The 20,552-nt window shown below is 41.1% G+C and overlaps 1 protein-coding gene across 4 annotated transcripts in view; it reads right to left on the reverse strand.

Moving 5' to 3' along the window:
* Positions 1-11,091: 11,091 nt before the first annotated feature.
* The window catches only part of Cd48 (CD48 molecule), a 12,571-nt gene continuing 3,110 nt past the window's right edge, over positions 11,092-20,552 (reverse strand). For 2 of the 4 annotated variants that reach the window (XM_005400214.2, XM_005400215.2), the window contains 4 exons: positions 18,684-18,986; positions 15,326-15,595; positions 11,927-12,098; positions 11,092-11,687 (listed from right to left, as the gene is read on the reverse strand). In XM_005400214.2, coding sequence (XP_005400271.1) covers positions 11,603-11,687; positions 11,927-12,098; positions 15,326-15,595; positions 18,684-18,986 — 830 coding nt within the window. In that variant the 3' untranslated portion in view covers positions 11,092-11,602. The other 2 variants (XM_005400216.2, XM_013522521.1) reach the window with 2 other exon arrangements.

Below are 20,552 nucleotides of genomic sequence, written 5' to 3' on the forward strand. Positions count from 1 at the left end.
TGCCTGCCTGGCAAGCACAAGATCATGAGTTCGATTCCCAGTACTGGAACCCACCCCCTCAAAAAAAAAAAGAAATTCATAGACTAAAAGTCAAAGAATGGAAAGCGACATTCCATGTTACAGAATCCCAGAAAAAAACCGAGATACTTATTCTATTTGCAGACAAAGTGAACTTTAAGCCAAGACTGATCAAAATAGACAAAGAAGGTCATTACATACTTGTTAAGGGAAGACTTACTTGCCCAATTACATAAAACAACTATTAACAGACATGAAATATCAAATAAGCACTAAAACATAAAACAAGTATTAACAGACATGAAATATCACATAAGCACTGAAACAATTGTAATGGTTAACAATTGTAATGGTTAATTGTAATGGTTAGACTTAATACCCCACTCTCACAACTAGATAGATCAACTAGACAAAAAAATCAACAAAGATATATCAGATTTAAAATAAATCTGTGGACAAACAAACTTTGTAGATGTCTACAGAGTGTTCCACCCCACAACATCAGAATACACATTATTCTCAGCTGCATATGGGATATTCTCCAAAGTAGACCACATGTTAGCCCATAGAATGTGCTTAAGAAAATGCAGAGGAATTGAAATTATGCCATACATATTGTCTGACCTCATGCAGTGAAATTGAAAATCAATGGCAAAAAAAACCACAAAAAATTACATAAACACATTGAAATTAAACAACACCTTCCTGAACAACCAATGGGTCACAGAAGAAATTAAAGAAGAAATTGAACAGTACCTACAATTAAATGATAATGCCAATACAACACACTGGAACTTATGAGATGCAATAAAAGTGTCCTAAGAGGGAAATTTATGATGGTGAGTTCTCGCTTTAGGAAAACAGAACAGGCTTAAATAAACAACTTAATATTGAACCTCAAACTTCTAGAAAAAGAAGAAGAAATCAAACCCAAAGCTCACACAAAGAGGAAATTATAAAGATAAAAGCAGAAATTAACACAATTGAGATTGAGAAAACAATACAAAGAATCAATGAATCAAAGTGTGGGTTCATTGAAGAATTAAATAAAATTGATAAACCCCTAGCTAACTTTAACAAAAATAGCAAAGAAAAGACTCAGATTTAAGCAATTAGGAACAAAATGGGTGAAATCACAGTAGCTCCTGCAGAAATCCAGAAGATCATCAACAACTACTTTAAGAACCTATACTCTAATAAGATGGAAAATGTAGAAGAAATGGACAGATTCTTAGACACATATGAATTGCCAAAACTGAATCAAGAAGATATAAAAATTGTAAGCAACATAATATCAGTCAATGAAATTGAAAATGTAATAAAAACCTATCAACACAGCATAGCCCAGGCCCTGATGGACTCACTGCTAAATTCTACAAGAAATTTAGAGAAGATTTAACGTCACCAATGCTGAAACTCTTCAATGAAATTGAAAGGAGGAAGCAATACTTCCAAAATCATTCTTGGAAGCATGTATAACCCTTTTCCCAAAACCAGAGAAGGACTCAAATGAAAAAGAAAACTACAGGCCAATCTCCCTAATGAACATAGATGCAAAATTCCTCAATAAGATACTGACAAACAGAATGCAAATCATCAAGATTATACACCATGACCAAGTAAGATTCATCCCAGGGATGCAGGGATGGTTCAACATATGCAAATCAATAAATATAATACACCATATTAACAGAGCCAAAGACAGAAACCATGTGATCATTTCAGTAGATGCAGAAAAAGTAGAAAAAGTGTTTTAAAAAGTCCAGTACACATTCCTAATAAAAACCTACAGAAAATGGAAATAGATAGTCTTTATCTTAATAAAGATAAAAGCCATCTATGACAAAACAACAGCCAGCATCATAGTAAGTGTTCAAAACCTGAAAGTTTTCACTCTGTAATCAGGAACAAGATGAGGATGTCCACTCTCACCACTCCTATTCAATATAGTTCTGGAAACATTGGCCAGAGCAATTAAGAGAGATAAATAAAATGAATAAGGATAGGAAAGAAAGAATTTAAATTATCATTATTTGCAGATAACATGATACTCTACATAAAAGGCCCCAAAGACTCCACCAAAAGGCTTCTAGATTTAATAACCAAATTCAGTTGTGTAGCTGGATACAAAATCAGCACTCAAAGGTCAATAGCACTCAAAGGTCAATAGCACACAAATAACAAACTTGCTCAGAGAGAAATTAGAGAAACAACATCCTTTGCAATTGCATCCCAAAAATAAAATGTTTAGGAATCAATATAACAAAGGAAGAAAAGAGCTATACTTTGAAAATTACAGTATATTGAAAAAAGAGATTGAAGAAGATATCAGAAAATGGAAAGATATCCCCTGCTCATGGGTAGGAAGGACCAACGTTGTGAAAATGGCCATACTCCCAAAATTATTGTACAAATTTAATGCAGCCCCAATCAAAATAACATTAGCATACCTCACAGAAATAGAGAAAATAGTCCTAAAATTCATTTGGAACCATAAGAGACCTAGAATAGCAAAAAAAATTCTGGGGAACAAAAGCAAGGCAAGGGGCATTACAATTCCTGACTTGAAACTATACTACAAAGCTACTGTGATAAATCAGCATGGTACTGGCAAGAAAACAGACCTCAGGATTAATGGAACAGGCAAGAAGATGCATAAACAACTCCAGGCACACTCATCCACCTTATCTTTGACAAAGGAACCAAACACAGTCTCCAGAAGAAAGATACTGTCTTTAATAAATAGTGCTGGAATACTCCTTTAATAAATGGTGCTGGAAAACTGTCATTCTACATGCCAAAGTAGACCTATGTCTATCACCATGCACTGAACTAAAACAAAAATGCATCAAAGGCCTAAATATTAAAACAAAAACACTAAGTCTGCTGAAAGAGAGAATGGGCAGAACTCTTGAAGACATAGGTGTAGGCAGATTTCATGAACAAAATGCCAGTTGTATGAGAAATAATACAAAGAACCAGTAAGTGGGATCACATCCTATTGAAAAGCTTTTGTACAACAAAAGAAATCATCAACAGAGTGAAAAGACAACCCACAGAGTTGGAAAAAATTTTAGCCAGTTATCAGACAGAGGATTTATATCTACAACATATAAGGCATTGAAAAAAAAATAAAAGTCCCAAAATTTAAAGACCCAGTCCAAAAATGGGCACCTGAGATGAATACACACTTCTCAGAGGAAAGAAATACAAATGACAAATAAATATATGAAAAAATGTTCAATACCACTGGTCATTCAAGAAATGCAAATTAAAACAATGCTGAGATTCCATCTCACTCCAGAAAGAATGGCTACCATCAAGAAATCAACCAATAGCAAATGTTGGTGGGGCTGTAGGAAAAAAAGAATGCTTCTTCACTGTTGGTGAGAGTGTAGACTGGTACAAACATTGGGGAAAGCAGTATGGAGATTCCTCACAAAACTAGGCCTAGAGGTCTCATTTGACTCAGCTCTTCCCCTTGTGGGTATTTTCCCAGAAGACTTAAAACCATCATACAACAGTGATATATGTGCACCCATATTTATAGTGGCACAGTTTGTATTAGCTAAATCATATTTTTAAAAAACCCCAAATGCTCATCAACCAAGGAATGGATAAAAAAAAATGTGGTTTTTTTATATAATGGTGTACTACTCAGCCATAAATAAGGATAAACTTGAGACATTTATAAGTAAATGAATGCAACTTGAGACCATACTCTTAAATGAAATAAATCAGACTCACATGTGTAAATATCTCACTATCTCCCTGGTGTGAGAAACTGAAAGAGTAAATAAAGACCAAAATGTACACTAGATACTATAAAATGGGAAGAAATTGTTTAAAAGAAAAGAGGAACTAGGGTGGGGGAGGGGGAAAGGAAGGAAGGGCAAAGAAAAAAACAATAAAAAGGGGATAAAATGGAAGCAATGCTTTGTAAGTAAGGAGGGGATGAGGGATTGAAGGGAGGAGAGCGGATTGGACAAAAAAGAAGAATCAAAATATATCATGTACAGGTACAAATTCCCTATGACTACAATGATCATTATGTATATCTAAAAGGTACCAATACACATAATTTTTTAAAAACCATTTCACCAATCATTGTCTTTTAATTCCAATACTTAATCCATTTATATTTAATGTAATTCCTTGATAAAGCTGACTTTGTGTTTATCATTTTTGTTTTCTGTGTTTCATATTTTTATATTCTTCTTTTTCATTAGTGCACTATTTTGGGCTAAACACTGTCTAGGGTACCACTTAAATTATTTTATCTTTTCATTTATCTTACTTGTTTTGCAGTGTTAGGATTCAAACCCAGAGCTTCTCACATGTTAGGCAAACATGAGTTATACCCCCATCCCTACAATATTTTTTAAAGTTATTTTCTTCACGGTTGCTTAGAAGATGACAATGGGTTTAATTTCAATAACATTTTTAAAACTTTGCCTGATATGAATTGTTTATAGTTACCTTTAGTTATTGAAGTGGTTGCATGTTTCTCTCCTTTAATTAGTTAATAATATTTTATGATAATATAAGTCTTTTAAAGTTAAACTATCTTTGTTTTCCTGGGATAAATTGTATGTAATATTTTATAATGTTAATAAATCCAATTTGGTAATATTTTTGATTAAGATTTCTATTCATAAAAGAGATTTCCCTGTAATATATAGCAGAATTCAAAGAAAAATAACCATTGTCTGGAAACCTGAACTATGAGATTATATTCATTGCATTGCCTGTATCTGTAAGAGGTGGTTGCAAATTTGAATTGGTTTCTCTTCGGGAATAGGCATATTATTCACTAAAGTCTGCCCATGGTGAATAAATTAGGATTAGGATTAGGGGATTTACAGAGCCCTAAAAGTGAACAGTTTAAATAAGGATAATTGAGAAGATTGTTATGCTCTCAATTAAAAGAAGATAAGAGGCAAGCTCTTTCAAGTTGGTGTGGTGGTTCCTTGGGCACCTGTAGGATAGCTAGAACAGATCTAGAGTATGGTGGTTCAACTAGACTCAGGTTGTAATATTTTTTCTCCTAGCTGAAGTGGCTATTGAAATTTGCCCTTCCATTTTTGTCCCAGACAGCAGGATGAGAGAAAAAGACTTCCCCATCCCTTTCCAGAAGCTCCAGACAATTCCTACTTATATAGCATTCACCCAAACCTTTCCAGCAACCACATTCATTTCTTCCTTTCAGATCATCCCTGCATCCTCCTCCTTCCTTAACTTTGAAGCTTCTTCCACATACCCTTCCCTGACCTTTTTCTAACCCCTCTCACTTTTCAGTTTCTCATTCAGAAGGGAAGTTCTCTCTGACCCTCAGATCCAAGCCTTCTGATATATCTCTCAGCCCTCAATAGTTCAGCTACCTACCATTGTCATATTTGACACATGTAGCCCTGATTGAAGTTGAATTGGTAATTTTTCTGGTGACTCTCTTCCAGACTAAAATGTAACCTGCATAAGGACAAGAACTCTGCCTGTTGCTTCTAGTGTTAAATCTAAACATGTGTCTGACTCATAGCAGCTGCTCAATAAATACATCTAAGCAGTTTTGTGAACAGTCTGAACTTGGTTGGTTGGCAGCTAACATCAAAGAGGTCCTTCTTGCCCTTTCACATGAGGACGATGTCAAATCTGCTTCCCATCATGTGAGGATGTTTTGGGCAAATCCCTCGGTTTCATTTGTATCACTACCAGTAATTTCACAGCATTATTCAATGTAAAACTCCCCTTGCAGTTTTTCCTGTCACTTCCACTCAAGCTTGCCTCATGATCTAAAAATCTGTAATAACGAAGAGGGTGTAACTTACGTTTTCCCCTCTTATTTTCCTCCTTTAGTTACAGCTCCTGAAATAGTATAGGACAAGGAAGGAAGTGAGCGTCGTGCTATTTCTTAGTTGCCAGGCGGTGGTGGTTGCTTGCTGGCTGATACTGGTGGATGCCTCCTGTGGCAGAATCTAAGCATGCTTATTTATAGAGCACAGGTATGAGTACTTTAGGGACTTCTGTATGAGTGGGTGGTCGGGAGGAGTGCTAGCCACTGGAAAGTATGCTGATGTGGGAGACTTTCTCTGGCTTGGCCTCTTCTAACTCTCCTCTCACTCAGCTCGCATTGGTCACATACCCTCTCTTGCTGCTGAGATATGCCTACCGAGAGGCCAGGGTGGCAAGACAACTGAAGCCTGGCTCCTGTCTGCAGTGTTACTATGGAAACTCCTGTATCCTTGCCGTGCATACTGACTATGGAGGCTGCTCCCCGTCCTGCTCCAATGCCATGTTTCTACTTTAGGGAAGATCAGCAGGTCCACTACCCAGCCAGGAAATGTGACATCAGTCTCTGGCATACCTTGAACCTCTTGAGAAGAGCTCCTGGTGACCCCTCTTATGTCAAGTTATGGGAGAAGTCATGGGGAAGGGAGGAGTAACAGAGCTCTCTCAATTCCAGCAAATGATTTTGATCCTGATGATTTCTTCCTCTCCTCTCTCCCCAGCCCTCTGTGGGCACAGAAGGTGAAGAAAGCCAGGGTAGCAGTAGCATTTAAACACCTGTCGCTGAGTCCTAGAGGTGATGTTGCCCTTAGTTAATTTGTAGCTCTCTTTAAATGTAGTCTTTTTGTCCTAGCTTTAAAAAAGAGGCATTAGGAAAACTTCCTTCAGGAATCCTATTATGTTGGTTGAGAGAATTAGTTAATGTGTTTCCTGTGTTGTCTTAGGGAACCCCTGCCCAAACCAAACTCCAGGACACAAGGCTCACCGAACTGGGAGGCACTTATCCATTGGACCATATTCCCTATTTCACTAAGAGAAGAAGAAAGCAAACCAGGGCCTATCAGGGCTGGGCAGACAGCCCCCGCCCCCATGTGCAGACAGACTATCTGAGGCAGAACTAAGGCTCAGGCAAAAAGCAGAAGTGGTTAAAGAAGCAGGTCAGTAGGGTGGGGTGGATCAGAGTAATGCAGAAAAAAAAGATGAGAAGATGACAGGAATTGAAAATGAAAGTGACAGAAGCTTGAAGGAAGTAAAGCTAGTAGAGGAGAGAAAAAAATTGAGTCTGGGGTCAGGGAGAAGGGTTGGGCTGAAGCTTGCCCAACCAGAGCATGGGGGAGGGGCAGAACAGCTGGTGAAAGAGAGTAAGGGCCTGGGGTTACCATTCGCCAGCCTGTGCAGGTGGTTGTGGGCTAAATCCACCCCCTCCCCCACCTTGCGGTATTTTGAGGTTACAGTGGGTGAGGAGGAATGGGGGGCTAGGGAAAGCACACCCTTCCAGGTAGAGGGGCTGCCACTTCAACAAATGCACTTGAACATTTCCCAAGAGCCCTGGAAGAGTTTGTTCCTTTTATTCTTGGACAAGAAGTGAAGATCCAATGTAGAACCTTTGTATACATGCTTTGATCTCAGCAACAGTTGGGTAGAATTCATGTGGCCAAGGCCATTTGAAGTCCAAATCCTAAGAGAAGAATTTTGGAAATACTTCCACTCCCAACACCTGTCCGCATCAGGTAATGCGCTCAGCACAGAGCAGAACCTGGCACATCCACAGGCTCATTTGATGTTAGCTCTTCTTGAGAAACTCCCAGCACAGGGTCTCAGCACCTAGCACTCAGTCAGTATGGGTGACGAATGAATGATCTCACTAAGCTGAGGGCTTGAGTCTAGTTCATGTGTGACTCTGTCTAGTTCCACCACCAGGGCACGATCCAAGCCATTTGTTTGTGCCAAGCTAGATATGAAGCCTACATCATGCATAGGAGTTCCTGGCCTTGCAAGCCTCCCATGTGTAACCCTGTAGTGGCTGTTGGAACAAGCTGGTCCCTAGGGCACAACTTGTGTACCTGGAGACTATGGGACTTAGGAGAGACCAGTGGAAACTTGGACTTGAGAACAGAATGAGTGTAGTAGCCAGGCGCAGAGCAGGGCAAAAAGTAGAGGAGAGAACCAAATCTTGGGAAGAGATTTAAACCATCGAGCTAAATGTCAGAACAGCAAAGAAGCTTGGAGTCATCTTGTGATTTGCTGCTTAAAAAGTGGGCAGACAGCATCTTCCGGGATCTCTTTAGAAATGCAGAAGTTCAGACTCCAACTCAGACCTACTGATCCAGAGTCTGCATTTTAACAAGATCCCCAGGCGATGTGCTGTTAAATTAGTTTGAGAAGCCCTTGTCTAATCCAAGGGATTAAATTTACACACACATGCGGAGGGGAACCAGCAGAGGTCAGTGCTGCAGAGCTTGCCAGAGCTCGAGGAGGGACAGTTGAAGCAGTTTGCTCCAAGACTTCCATTCAGTGGGGCTGCTCTGGGTAAGAACGCTGCATCAGTGCTGGACCATCTTCTTTGGGTGAAGACAGATGGCTTGAGTTTGCTGAAAAGTGAAACACTAGCCCACTAACTGGGGTTTTTGTTTGTTTGTTTTTTGGTTTGGTTTTTTGTTGTTGTTTGGTTGGTTTTGTTTTTTGCAATACTGATGATAGAACCTAGGACCTCACACTCGAACTCTCTCCTAAGCCCACCATGCTAAGTTTTGATGTATAGAAACACATAAAGAGCTGGAAACACAAGAGAATCAGGCGTGACCCCTGCACAGTAACTTCTAAAGATGGCAGTTGTCTTGGCACGGGAATTAGATGTTCCCGAGGCAAATCCAGCTCTGTTGAAAGAGATACTGCCCTTGAGTTAGAGCTCTCCTGTCCCAGTCTGCAAATGCTAAGTAATTTTATCTTTCAACTCAAGATTCTAGGTTGAAATGCGTTAGGACCATGGAGCATGCGCATAAGAGGAGGAGATACACAAAAACGTGTGTCCACTTCCCTTCATTTGTTGCCCCATTTCCTGTGCCCATTACATACAGCACAGCAGTGACGCTCAGTGTTTGGGAGCGCAATGAGCTCCATGTGAGCATGGAGAGATCTTGTTACAGCAGCTGCTGTCTTGCATAGGTTGTGGGGGAAAGTGCGTGTGTAGCCAGAAGTAACATAAAATGTGAAGTCAGGTTTCACAGTGTTTATATTGTTTGGGTGAGAACAAAGTACAAATGCATCCATGAGCTGTACATATAAATTGAGTGATTTCAGTGATTCCACAAGCAGCTTGAATGTTCCTGTAGTTGCATTATCAATTAACATTGCACAATGCAGACAGTACAATTCATGAGAATAATTTAAAATTTTATTTATTTTCACTTAGAGCAATATCAAAGGGCAAGTAAGACATGCCATCTCAAGGAGAAGGAGAAGCTGTGGAAGAAAGGAAAAAGCTTTAACTTTTCCTAGTGTGTGTGGGATACTAGGGTTTGAACCCAGAGCCTGTGCAGTTCTCCAGCCCATTTTTATTTTTTTATTTTGACACAAGGTCTTGATAAGTGACTAAGTTGCCCAGACTGGGTTTGAATTTGAGATCTTTCCGCCTCAGCCTCCCAGAGTGCTGAGATTACAGTCACGTACCACCACATCCAGCAATACCTTTAGGGTATTATTCTCCTGCATTTTGAACCAAGAGCCCACATTTTCATTTTGTATTGTGCCTCAAAAACTATGCGTCTGATGCTGCCCCAAGAGATGAGAAGGGCAGGGAAGAGGCAATGCCTGTGACCTGGACCATCTAAAGTGAGATTTCCTGGGCTTCCAAGGTACTAGATCTAATATGTGATGCTAGGAAAGGTGTGCCTGCATGTGTGTGTGTTTGTGTGCGTATGTGGGTGTGGGTATGTTTCCCAAGAGAAACTCCTCCTCCACAAAGAAAAGCGAGGGGAATACAGCAGGAGCAATTTCCAAAAAGGAGGCTGAGACAGTCTGATTGAAGGGTGCAGGCTGATGAGAGCTGATATTGGGTTGGGACTGCAGGCTGGCCTAAGGGACAGGGGGTGTCTTAGGGAGCCATGGTCACCTTCTAATATCAGACAAAACCCAAACTTCCTCATCATACATGTGCAATGCAGACAGGCAGCTGCTTTCCAAACAACGGCTCACTCCCAGGGTCCTTGCTATGTGGCTCCACTTCCCCGACTCCCTTACTTCCTGCCATGTTGACTCTGCTCACCTCTTATTGGCTAGAACCAAGTACTTGATCCCAGCCAGATGCAAAGGTTGCTGTGAAAAAGAATCTTTCTCCTGATCAAGGGGAAATAGAAAGGGTTTGGTGGGGAAGATGCTTCTTTGTGACAATAAAAGGAGAGGTGGGAGAGGCTGGGCTGGTTCAAGGAAAAAGTTGTCTATAATAGCCAGTTCCTTGAAGGGAGAGAGCATTTGTTAGTGACCGCCCAGCTCTTCACCCAAAAGGAGACTTGAAGGAGAAGACGGACAGGAAAAGTTCTCGGTATTATGCAGGGGTAGGCTAGGGGACTCCTGTTTACAATATGAAACCCTGGAAAGGACATTTGTGTCCATTTGATGGTTTCATTAGATCCATGATTCAACTAAGATTGAAGAGGGGCTCACATAGCCACGTGGTGAAGAGAAGGGAAAACTCAGGGTTCCCTTCTCAGGTAGGAAAGCTGCATACTTCGTTCTCAGAGAGTGAGCCTGACTTCATATTCATGGGAAACCTAAGGAGGGTAGTTTTCTGGTCAAAGCACTGACAGGGAGATCAGAACTTGGCATGGGAGAGGGTCTGGGAGAGCTGGAACCTCAGGTTTTGGCATGGGTGTTGGGACAAAGGTCAGAGGAAGTACAATCTAGCTCCTTAGATGCACTGACGCACAGAGCCTGGAATCCCAGGCTCTTCCCCATGTTCCAGTCTATCCAGGCTAATGGTGCTGTCTGACAGCTTTGAAACAACTCAAGAATCCACTTTGACGATCATGCCAAATGCTTAACTAGTAAGAAGACTGGTAATTCAATAGCAGAACTTTTGCCTAGCACACAAGACCCTGGGTTTGATCACTGGCATCATGCAAAGTAAATACATTTTTAAAAAATTTAAAAGAGAACGTATTAGCACAATGTAGTCACATGTTTTTGGTGGAAAGAATGCATGTGTATCTATATGTGTGTGCTGAAGAACACCCATGGGATTATACTGATCAGCTTTCCTGTCACTGGAACAAAATACCTGATACACATAACTTAAAAGAGCAGAAGTTTATTTGGAATCATACTTTCTCAGGATCAGGGTTCATCCACAGTCAGCTGGCTCCAAGGCAGAAATTTCATGACAGAGGAGTATAGTGGAGGAAAAAATTTGTCACTTCATGGTGTCCAGGAATCAGAGCACAGGGAAAGAGCAGCAGGCACGCCCCCAGGGGTGCACCTCCAGTGGGACCCCAACTCCTAGCAATACATTCAGCCATGAATAGCATGGCGTGGTCCACCAATGAGTGTAAGGTCCCCATGATCCAATCACCTCTCCAGGAGTCTCTTAATGCAGTCAAGTTATGAATAAGTTTATGGAGCACCAGATTATAAAATGAATCATTAACCACTGTTTTTCAAAAGTTAACTGAAAAGCTTCATAAGTGCTTCCATAACATACTTGTTCTTATCACATACAGCTGAAGCCTCTGGCCTGGCTGAGGTTGCGGTTGCTGATGAAGGCACGATCATCTGGCCTGGAAGTTTCCTTCTTGAGTTGGAAGAGTCATTTCAGGTGAGTAGGAGCACGGGAATGATGGGTATCAAGGTCACTAACCAATTTATGATATTCATCACTCCAGAGGATCGGACTGAAAGACAAGAAAAGCCCAAACACTTAAGTGTCTTGATTCATGTGCTGAGAAAGGGCAGGAGTCCTGGATGTTGGTTTGGGAACTTGCAAAACAAGGGAAGGAATTTCCTTCCTGAATCCAATCCCAGTTTTCTCTTTTCTGCAAGGGCTCAACTTCTCCAGATATAAAGTATAAAGAGTGCAAAAATCCCTTAAAAATCATTGGCTTATCTGAGTTCTGTGCTTGAAAGTAGTTACCTTGACATATCTCCAAGCCTGGAAAGAATCAGTGCCATGCACAGGACAGCAATGAGAGAGGGCAGAGTGTCAGGTACAGACCCAGAGGACTCTATACTGCTATGCACAGCTGGCTTGAATGATGGAAGGGCCACGTCCTCTCCTTGTTTCTCCATCCCACTCACCACCTGTACTGTGAGGTAAATAGGAAGGAAGAAGAGAGATGGGAAAGGAAAGAAAAGAATGGAAGAAAGAAAAGGAGAGGTGAAATCATCAACAGGGACTGGTAATATAACAGAAAGGGAGACGAAGGGTGTTTTCTAGGATAATTTTGGTGGCTAAAAGTGACAAGATTGATCTACCCCTTCCCTCAAATGGATATGTTACTGCTTCTATCCTCTCTGCAGATGAGCAGTCACTCACATTTTATAAGGGATGGGGCTGTGCCTCTTCCCTTTTCTGGATCTCACAGTGTGGTATAAATATGATAGCAGTGCCAGAACTGCCCAGCCAAATCAACACATCCGCCTGTCACACTGGCTTTCTGGTAGCGGAAGAGTAGGGCACACTAGGAGAGGCTAGACAGACGTGAACAGCTAGTTGGTGTCTTAGTAGCTTTGCATGTTACTGGGACACAGTACCAGACACTCACTATTTAAAGGAGCAGAAGTTTATTCTGGTTTATGTTTTCCGTGTATAGTTTACTGGCTCCAAGGCAGGAAGGCAGGGTGGAAGGGACCAGTGGAGGACAGCCATTCACATCATGGCAGCTGGAAAGCAGAGAACTAAGGGAAGAACTCAGAAGGAAGATACACACCCTTCTGGGACACATCCTCAGTGACCCACCTCTTCTGACCAGACCCTCCTTCTAACAGCAAGTCAGCTGTACCGTGTCATGGATGATTCAGTCACCTTCCAACAACTCCACCCAGGAGCCCTTAAGTCCTTTGGGGACATCTAGTATAAACCCTAACATTCCCAAAAAAGAACGAAGAGCATATGGATCCCATAGCTCATCTGTGGAAACAGGTAAAGAAATCAGCTCAGGTGAGTCTGGAGTGGTGGCATAAGCCTGTAATGCCAGCACTTTGAGAATTTTCTGGGAGACTGAGGTAGGAGATTCCAAATTTGAGCCTGGGCAATTTAGCAGCTTAGGGAAACCTTATCGCAAAAGAAAAAATTTCTTGGAAACAACCCAAATGTCCATCAACTGAGGAATGGATAGAAGTGGTATTTTTACACATTGGAGTATTACTCAGCTATAAAGAAAGATAAACTAGAGGCTTTTATAGGTAAATGGATGCAACGAAAGACTATACTCACAAGTGAAATAAATCAGATTGACATGTGCAAAACATTGTATTTCCTCCCTACTATAAGAACCTGAAAGAGTAAATAAAATCTGAAAGGTACAATAGATATTGTGAAAGGGAAAAGAAACTGCTCAAATAGGAAGGAGCAACTGGGATGAAGGAGGGGAGAGAAAAAAGAAAGAAGAGGAAAACATATGTATATGTATACACAGGATAGCTAGGATAACTGTACTACTAATATCTGTTGGTTTATTGAAAGGAACTGTTAATGTGTGATTGTTTGATCAATCTTGCATGCCTATATCTGGTTATATGTACATTTTGAAGATGACATTATATAATATAACAACCATTAATATCCTATCATCATGTTTTGAAATTCTGTATCATTTTTATTATTCTCTACACTGTTTTGTTTACGTATTTTTTTGTTTTTTTAAAAATGAAAAACAAAATTTATATGTATATATAAGGATAGCTGGAATAGGTGTATTGCTGATGTCTGTGGTTTATTGAAAGGAATAGTCAGTGCTTAAAATTTTCCTTTTTCTTGACCAACTTTGCACGCTTGAATCTGGTAATCAGAATGACTGATCTGAAAACAATACGCAGTATAAGAACCATTGTTGAACTCCTACCATCTTGTATGGTGAAGCTCTGCGTCACTTCCAATGTTTTTTTTTTATTGTTACAGTCTTTGATTGATCAGTCATACGTTCTTATATCTGGTGGACGGAACAACTTCGTTGAAGACAACTATGTAATGTAGCAGCCATTGTTAATTCCTATCATTTTGTTTTGAGGTCAGGTATCGTTTTTGTTGTTTTTATGTTTTTTGAATTTGTCTTCATTGCTGTTTTGTTAGCTTTTTAATCTTTAAAGTTAAAAAAAGAAAAAATTTAAAAAAGGATTGAGGATGTAGCTCAGTGTGAAGGCCTAGGTTTAGTCAGTACTGCGAAAGGAAAAAAAGGAAAGAAAAAGAAAGAAAGGACATCAGCATGGGTGAAAGGGAATGTTAACCCAGAAGACCATGACACAACAGTGTCTCCAGAACCTGGATCCCTGTGCCCAACGGGACAGACAGAGACCAGAGTAAACTTCAACATCATGGCTATGAGTGATTGTGAAAGAATGTGCAGGTCGGGGCTGAGGGACTTTAGTGGTGTGGAAGGTATAGGGCCTAAACTGCAGAGACTGTGATCCAAATTTATAAGACGTCCTGCCAAGTCCAAGTGTCTCCGGAGTTGAAGAGGCTGAGCCTAATCTAGCCGCCTTTCACTGAGGACTTGTCAGGCACAACCTCCAGTAGGTCACACATCTTGTGTTACTTATCCTTTATAAACCATGAGATAAGAGCCATTATTTTGTCTCTAATTTAATATAGGTTAGAGAAGCTGAGTAACTTGGTTAGTATGTGAGTGACAGTACCCAGACTGACTACAGGTATGACTGACTCTAAAACCCATGACCCAAGCTGGCCTGCTCTTGCACCCGTGTGGCTGAGCTGGAGCCTGGTGTGGTGGTCTAGCAAGTGAATCCTCGGAGGAGACAGTGGAATCAGAAAATATGAAACCCAGAGTTTGCTTTCTACCTTCACCACACAGAGCAAACCTAGCTGTCTCCACCTGCGGATGAGGCCGTCACCCCCATTCACCGGCCGCTCTCAGCTCATCTACTTTTCCCTCTTTCCTCGCTGCTTCGGGCTGTCCAGCAGAAACCCCTTCAGGTGTCTGCTCCACGGTGCCTGGACTGCTGTCCACATGCCCTGTGTCCTAGCTGCTCGCCTGGATGCCTCAGCCTGTCCCACAGCTCCCAGGCCTCAGATCTGGGACAGCGCATTGTGAGAGCTGGGGAGAGAAGGGAGCATCAGAGATCCTGTGTCGGACCCTTTGCTGATGAGGTCACCGAGCTCCACAAGGGTGAGGTGAGCTGGCTGAGGTGGCAAAGCCAGACATGGAACCCAAGTCTCCCAAGTACCTAGGTGCTTTTGGGATTCTCCACCACATTCTGGGCCAGAAGGCTGAGTATTCCCATTCCCATAACTTTCTTTAATCGAATGAAAACTGGAGACCACACTCACTCCAGCCCTCTAGGGGTTATTTCTTACCCAGAGTACAGGGAGGACGGAAGTAGACTGTATCGTTCTGGCTGCTGACAGGATTGCTGACTTGGCAGGTGTAAAATGTGGACTGCTTGTGTGATGACGTAAGATTAACTTCAAGCACACTTCTCTTGTGCCCATTTGGAAAGATGCCCGAGTCTGTATACCAGACGTAGTCAACAGACTGATTTTGTATTTCACAGGATAGATTCAGGTAACAGTTATCACCCACTTTCTTGACCTCCTTCAATTCTATAAGAAACTCGGGTACAGGATCTGAAAAGGAGAGGGGTGTTATCAAATGAGGCAATGGACTAATGATTCATGAGGCATTTAGCTAACAAAGTACAAAGAGAACCTGGGAAGTGCTGTGAGCGCCATGGGAGGCAGTGTAGTGGAGAAGAGTGTCCTACAGAGGGAGCCAGTGAGTCGCTTGGACTTTGGGAGGCTTCCCAGGCCAAAACTCCTCCTTGGAGGTGGTGCTAAAAGCTGCATCCACAAGGGGGAGCCAGGGTCCATCACATACTTGCAACCAGGCACAAAACAAGATGATGATCACCTATGAGGCAGAAAGCACAGAGTACTGCTGGCTAAAAGATCAGCTGGGGTCGCACTTAGTATCTGAGATGCCCGTTCTCTACGAATGGGCCACAGTTGGCACCTTGTGGCTAGTCTGCCCCTCAGGAATTCTGAAGTCCAGGTTTAGGGAGAGCCTCAAGGTAAGAAGTAACAGCTTGCACCTTGCAAAGTCTTTTGCACAGCCACCCCAGGGAAATGCCATCCTCCTAGACTCTGGAGGAGTAACAGAAAAGAAAGAACTTCCTGTGACTGTGGTGGAAGTATTTACACTACAGCAATTACAAATGCTTGTAAATGGGTAACACAAATAGCGGCTTTTGTGTTTGATTGCTTTCTCCATGTTTGATCTTGGAGAGGATATCATGGCAAGAAACCTTCCCATTCCCAGATGTCCTGTATTCCCAGGCCACATAATATGGAGGCAGTGAGTGAGAAGGAGTATCTGGCTTCTTACACCAGGGACCACCTAGCTAGTAGGACCTGAATATATTCAACACTTTATCTGCACTGTGTTAGCATTTTTAAAGTGTTTTCTCTACTTTTTTAAAATTTTATTTTAAAGACAGTAGTAAGTGAGAAACAAAGAAATAGAACAGTAGCAACATACCAGTATTACAAACATAAACAAATCAAAGCAAGAACATTCAAAGCGATAGAGTCTCAAGACAAAATAATACGAATCAATGGTTGTTACATTACATATCGCTATCCTCAACTACATTTGCTGATGTTTAATGGTGTATTGATATGAACAGTTAATGATTACAATTTTTTATGTTCTGATCGATTGTGCATGCTTGTGTCTGGTGGTCTGAGCAACTGATTTGAAGGTAACAATACGTAATGGAATTACAATGGTGAACTCCTACCACCTTGGCTAGTGAAACTCTGTATTATCTCCAATATTTTATCAAAGAATTATTTTCTAATTCCCTATAATGTTTTCTCTACTTCGATTCTCCACTTTGATCCTCATAACACCTTGAAAGGAGAATACAATTATTTTCATAATATGTTGAGGAACTCAAGGGTCTGAGGTGAAAAACCATCAGCCTGGCCCCTCGTCCACAGTCACTGCCTACCCCAACCCCATGGAAACCTCCCTGGGAGCTTCATTTCCACATTATTACTCGATTCCTTGGGCCATAAAGATTTAAATCAGATACACAAGCTTGAAGCAAGTTGGATACATCGGTTTCTCTCTCATCCCATTTATCTGTGAACTTAAACTCAAAGAAAACAAACTCTAAACTTTGAGAGATAAGTTATATTAATGACAGGAATCCATAGCCACTTTCCACAAATTCCTGACCCTAGAGACCCTCAGTTGGCCCTGATTCTCGATATTTTTCCCATTTATTTCTTCTTGACTCTTCTGTACTGCTTGAGTTCCTCTGGGTTTCTTAAAATAACTTCTTTTTGAGTAAAGATATAGTGAATTGGTTTTTGATATTTGTTTTCAAAAGAACCTTACCTAATATGGCCCTAGAGATAATAAGATAGTTCTCCAATATCACAGAGCAAGTGAGTGACTGACCAGAGGTTGTGTTGTTGCTGTTTCTGGTTTTAAGTTTTAATGGACAATAATTTTACATATTTATGGGTATAGTATGATAATTTGATACATGTCTGCAATTAGGAGGGATTAGATCAGGATAATTAGCATTCATCTCCTCAAACATTTACTTACTATTAAATTTGCAGTACTGGGAATTTAACCCAAGGACCTTTGCACATTTCTACATCCTCAACTCTTTTTTAATCTAGAGACAAGGTCTCACTAAGCTGCTAAATGGTTCAAGGTTGGGGTCCAAATTTGGATCCTCCTGCCTCACCCTCCCAGAGTGCTGGGATCACAGGTCTGGGCCAGCATACCTGGTGCATTTGTCATTTCTATGTCAGGAACCTTTGAACTTTTCTAGTTACTGTAAAATATCTAATAAATAATCTAGGTGTGGTGGCACATGCCTATAATCCAAGCTACTCAAGAGGCTGAGGTAGGAGTACTAGAAATTAATTCTAGGTCAGCCTGAGTGAAACCCTGTTTCAAAATAAAATAAAAAGGGCCAGGGATGAAGCTCAGTGAATGGTTTTCTGTGAGTTACATAACTGTATTTTTGTGCTTATTTTTCAATCTTTCCTCTCTCTCTCTCCTAGCTAACTTCTCCTGGAGGTTAACTAGAAGTTAACTAGTAGAAGTTAACCAGTAGTTAACTAGAAGTTAACTATCCTCCTCTCTACTATGAGGTCAACATTTTTAACTTCCAAAAATGAGTGAGAATATATGTAACTGTCTTTCTGTACCTCTTATCTCACTTAACCAGAGTTTTGAACCCAGGTCTGTCTGACTCCAAGCAGAACACCTCAGTCCTTGTTCCTTATACATTGGTTAGGCTGGAGCTTTATGTGGAAGTTTTTGTCACACTCATCCTGATAGGTTAAAAAAAAACTCCCCATAATATCTCCTGTATGTAATTTTTATACCTTTTCCCATAAGTCTGAAGTTCAAGATCAGAAATACAATTAATACAAACTCAGAACTGATATGAGTTCATTATAGGACAGAAGGAAAGAAATAGAAAAGAAACAGTTTTGGGAGAGTCTGCTGGCCCAGGCCCACTCCGGAGGGGAGTGGGCCTCAGGCGAAATGAATTAAGACTCTCCTGAGACTTTCTGCTCCTTCTCCCAGACAGTGTTCCTGGAGTCCCAGGAAGTGGTCCACCCGGAGTCCCAGGAAGTAGTCCACCCAGAGCCCTGGAGTGGGGACTTGGTTTCCCTAACTCACCAAACACCTCTAAGATTATGTTGATCTCATATTCAGATCCGCCCTCATTTGATACTCTCAAGAGGTAAGTACTACTGTCCTCTTTCTGGACGTTGTAGATGTGCAGTGCAGTACTTCGAGGATCAAGTCTGACCCTGTGTTTGAATCTAGTGTTGAAGTAGTTCACATCGCTTGAGTCCCATTCCACAATCTTCTGATTGGTAGTGTAAAACCAGGTGCTGTGTGTGTAGTTACCAAGCAGCTTCTTGGAGCTTTGCAGAGTCACATTGTTGCCAGAGACACTGGTGATCTTCTCTGAATGATCTGTCAATAAACGTCAGAGTGAGACATGCCCTGCAGAGTAGTGCCACCCCTGTGGCCCAGGCTCTAAGAAGAAGAAAGGGACTTCTGCCAGGGGAAAGGAGTATGGTCTTCACTACAAGGTCTTATCCTCTGATCAAGAATTCAGTGAAAGTTGGAGCTTGAGAAGCAAGCACAGGGGTCATGTTGCTTATAATTATTTAGTTCTACCCTCAGACAATAAAGTGAAAGGACACTAAGTTGACCCTGGCTCTCTTGCTTACCTTCATACCAATAGATTTTCAAATTAATTGGTGATATGTCATGTCTCTTTTCTGGGTTTGTCGTTCCTGTCTGTTCAATTTAGTTCAATAAGCACTGTATAAATCCCTAGAGGCATATCATAAATAGGACATGATTTTACGTGAAAAGATTTTGTACTAACATGGGACAGATACAAAAAAAATCATCTCAATATGAAATCTTGGTTACTATAATAAAGATGAGCCCAAGGAGCTGTCCAGGATGTGGGAGCGGGTGGAGGAAATACTAGAAAAATCTCTTTGGGGGATATGCCCACTAATGTGAGTCAAAGGATGCTTTTTTTTTTGTTTTGTTTTTGTTTTTGTTTTTCTTCCGGTACCAGGAATCAAACTCACGACCTTGTGCTTGCCAGGCAGGCACTTTGCCGCTGAGCTAAATCCGCAGCCCTTCAAAGGATGTTTAAAACCTAACATTTATTGAGTACCATGTGACAAGTATTATTTGAGGCCACTTGGGATATATCAATAAATTAAAGAGCAAAGATTCTTGAACTAACATGATAGTAAGCAATACCTACAATAACTAAATACATTATATAGCATGTTAAGCAACAATAATTGCTATAATAGAGAGTGTGGACTATAGTAAGAGGACTCATGAATGCTAGAAGAGGTGGGGAAGGGAGTGTTATTTCTATGGTGATTAGTAGGTCACATCTGAACAAAGACTTGGAGGAGGAGAGATAAAGCCAGCACATATCTAGGATAATAGTAACACAGATAGCCAGGTGGGGTGGTGCACGCCTGTAATCCCAGCACTTGGGAGGCTGAGGCAGGAGGATTAGGCTGAGGCAGGAGGATTGTTGAGAGTTCAAGACCAGCCTGGGCTACAAAGTGAGCTCAAGGTCAGCCTGAACTGCACAGAGAGACCTTGTCTCAAAAAAAAAAAAAAAAAAAAAAAAATTAACACAGGTAGAAGGAAGAGCTCCAGGACAGGCCCTGTGGCAAAGAGTTCTTGCTGTATTTAAACAGTGGAGATAAGGCCAGAATGGGTGGTGTGGAATGAGAAAAGGGAATGAGTAAAGAGGCACAGAGGGGAATGGGGGGAGAGGGAAAGGGAGAAGAGAAAATGAACTACAGAAAGTGGATAAAGAGACATTTGCTTTATTGATAATGTTTTACTCTGGTGGAGACCACTATGAAGCAGCCTTGAGCAGGACTTAAATTAACTTTCCATGTTTACTTGTGAGTCTGTCCAAGGCCTAGGCTCTTTGTCTGGAGATGGATGGTGGGCTTACAGTAAGTGAAACTGTGAGTCACTAATCCC

Source organism: Chinchilla lanigera, unplaced genomic scaffold (genome assembly GCF_000276665.1).
Source record: "Chinchilla lanigera isolate Chin_1 unplaced genomic scaffold, ChiLan1.0 scaffold00067, whole genome shotgun sequence".
NCBI lineage: Eukaryota > Metazoa > Chordata > Mammalia > Rodentia > Chinchillidae > Chinchilla > Chinchilla lanigera.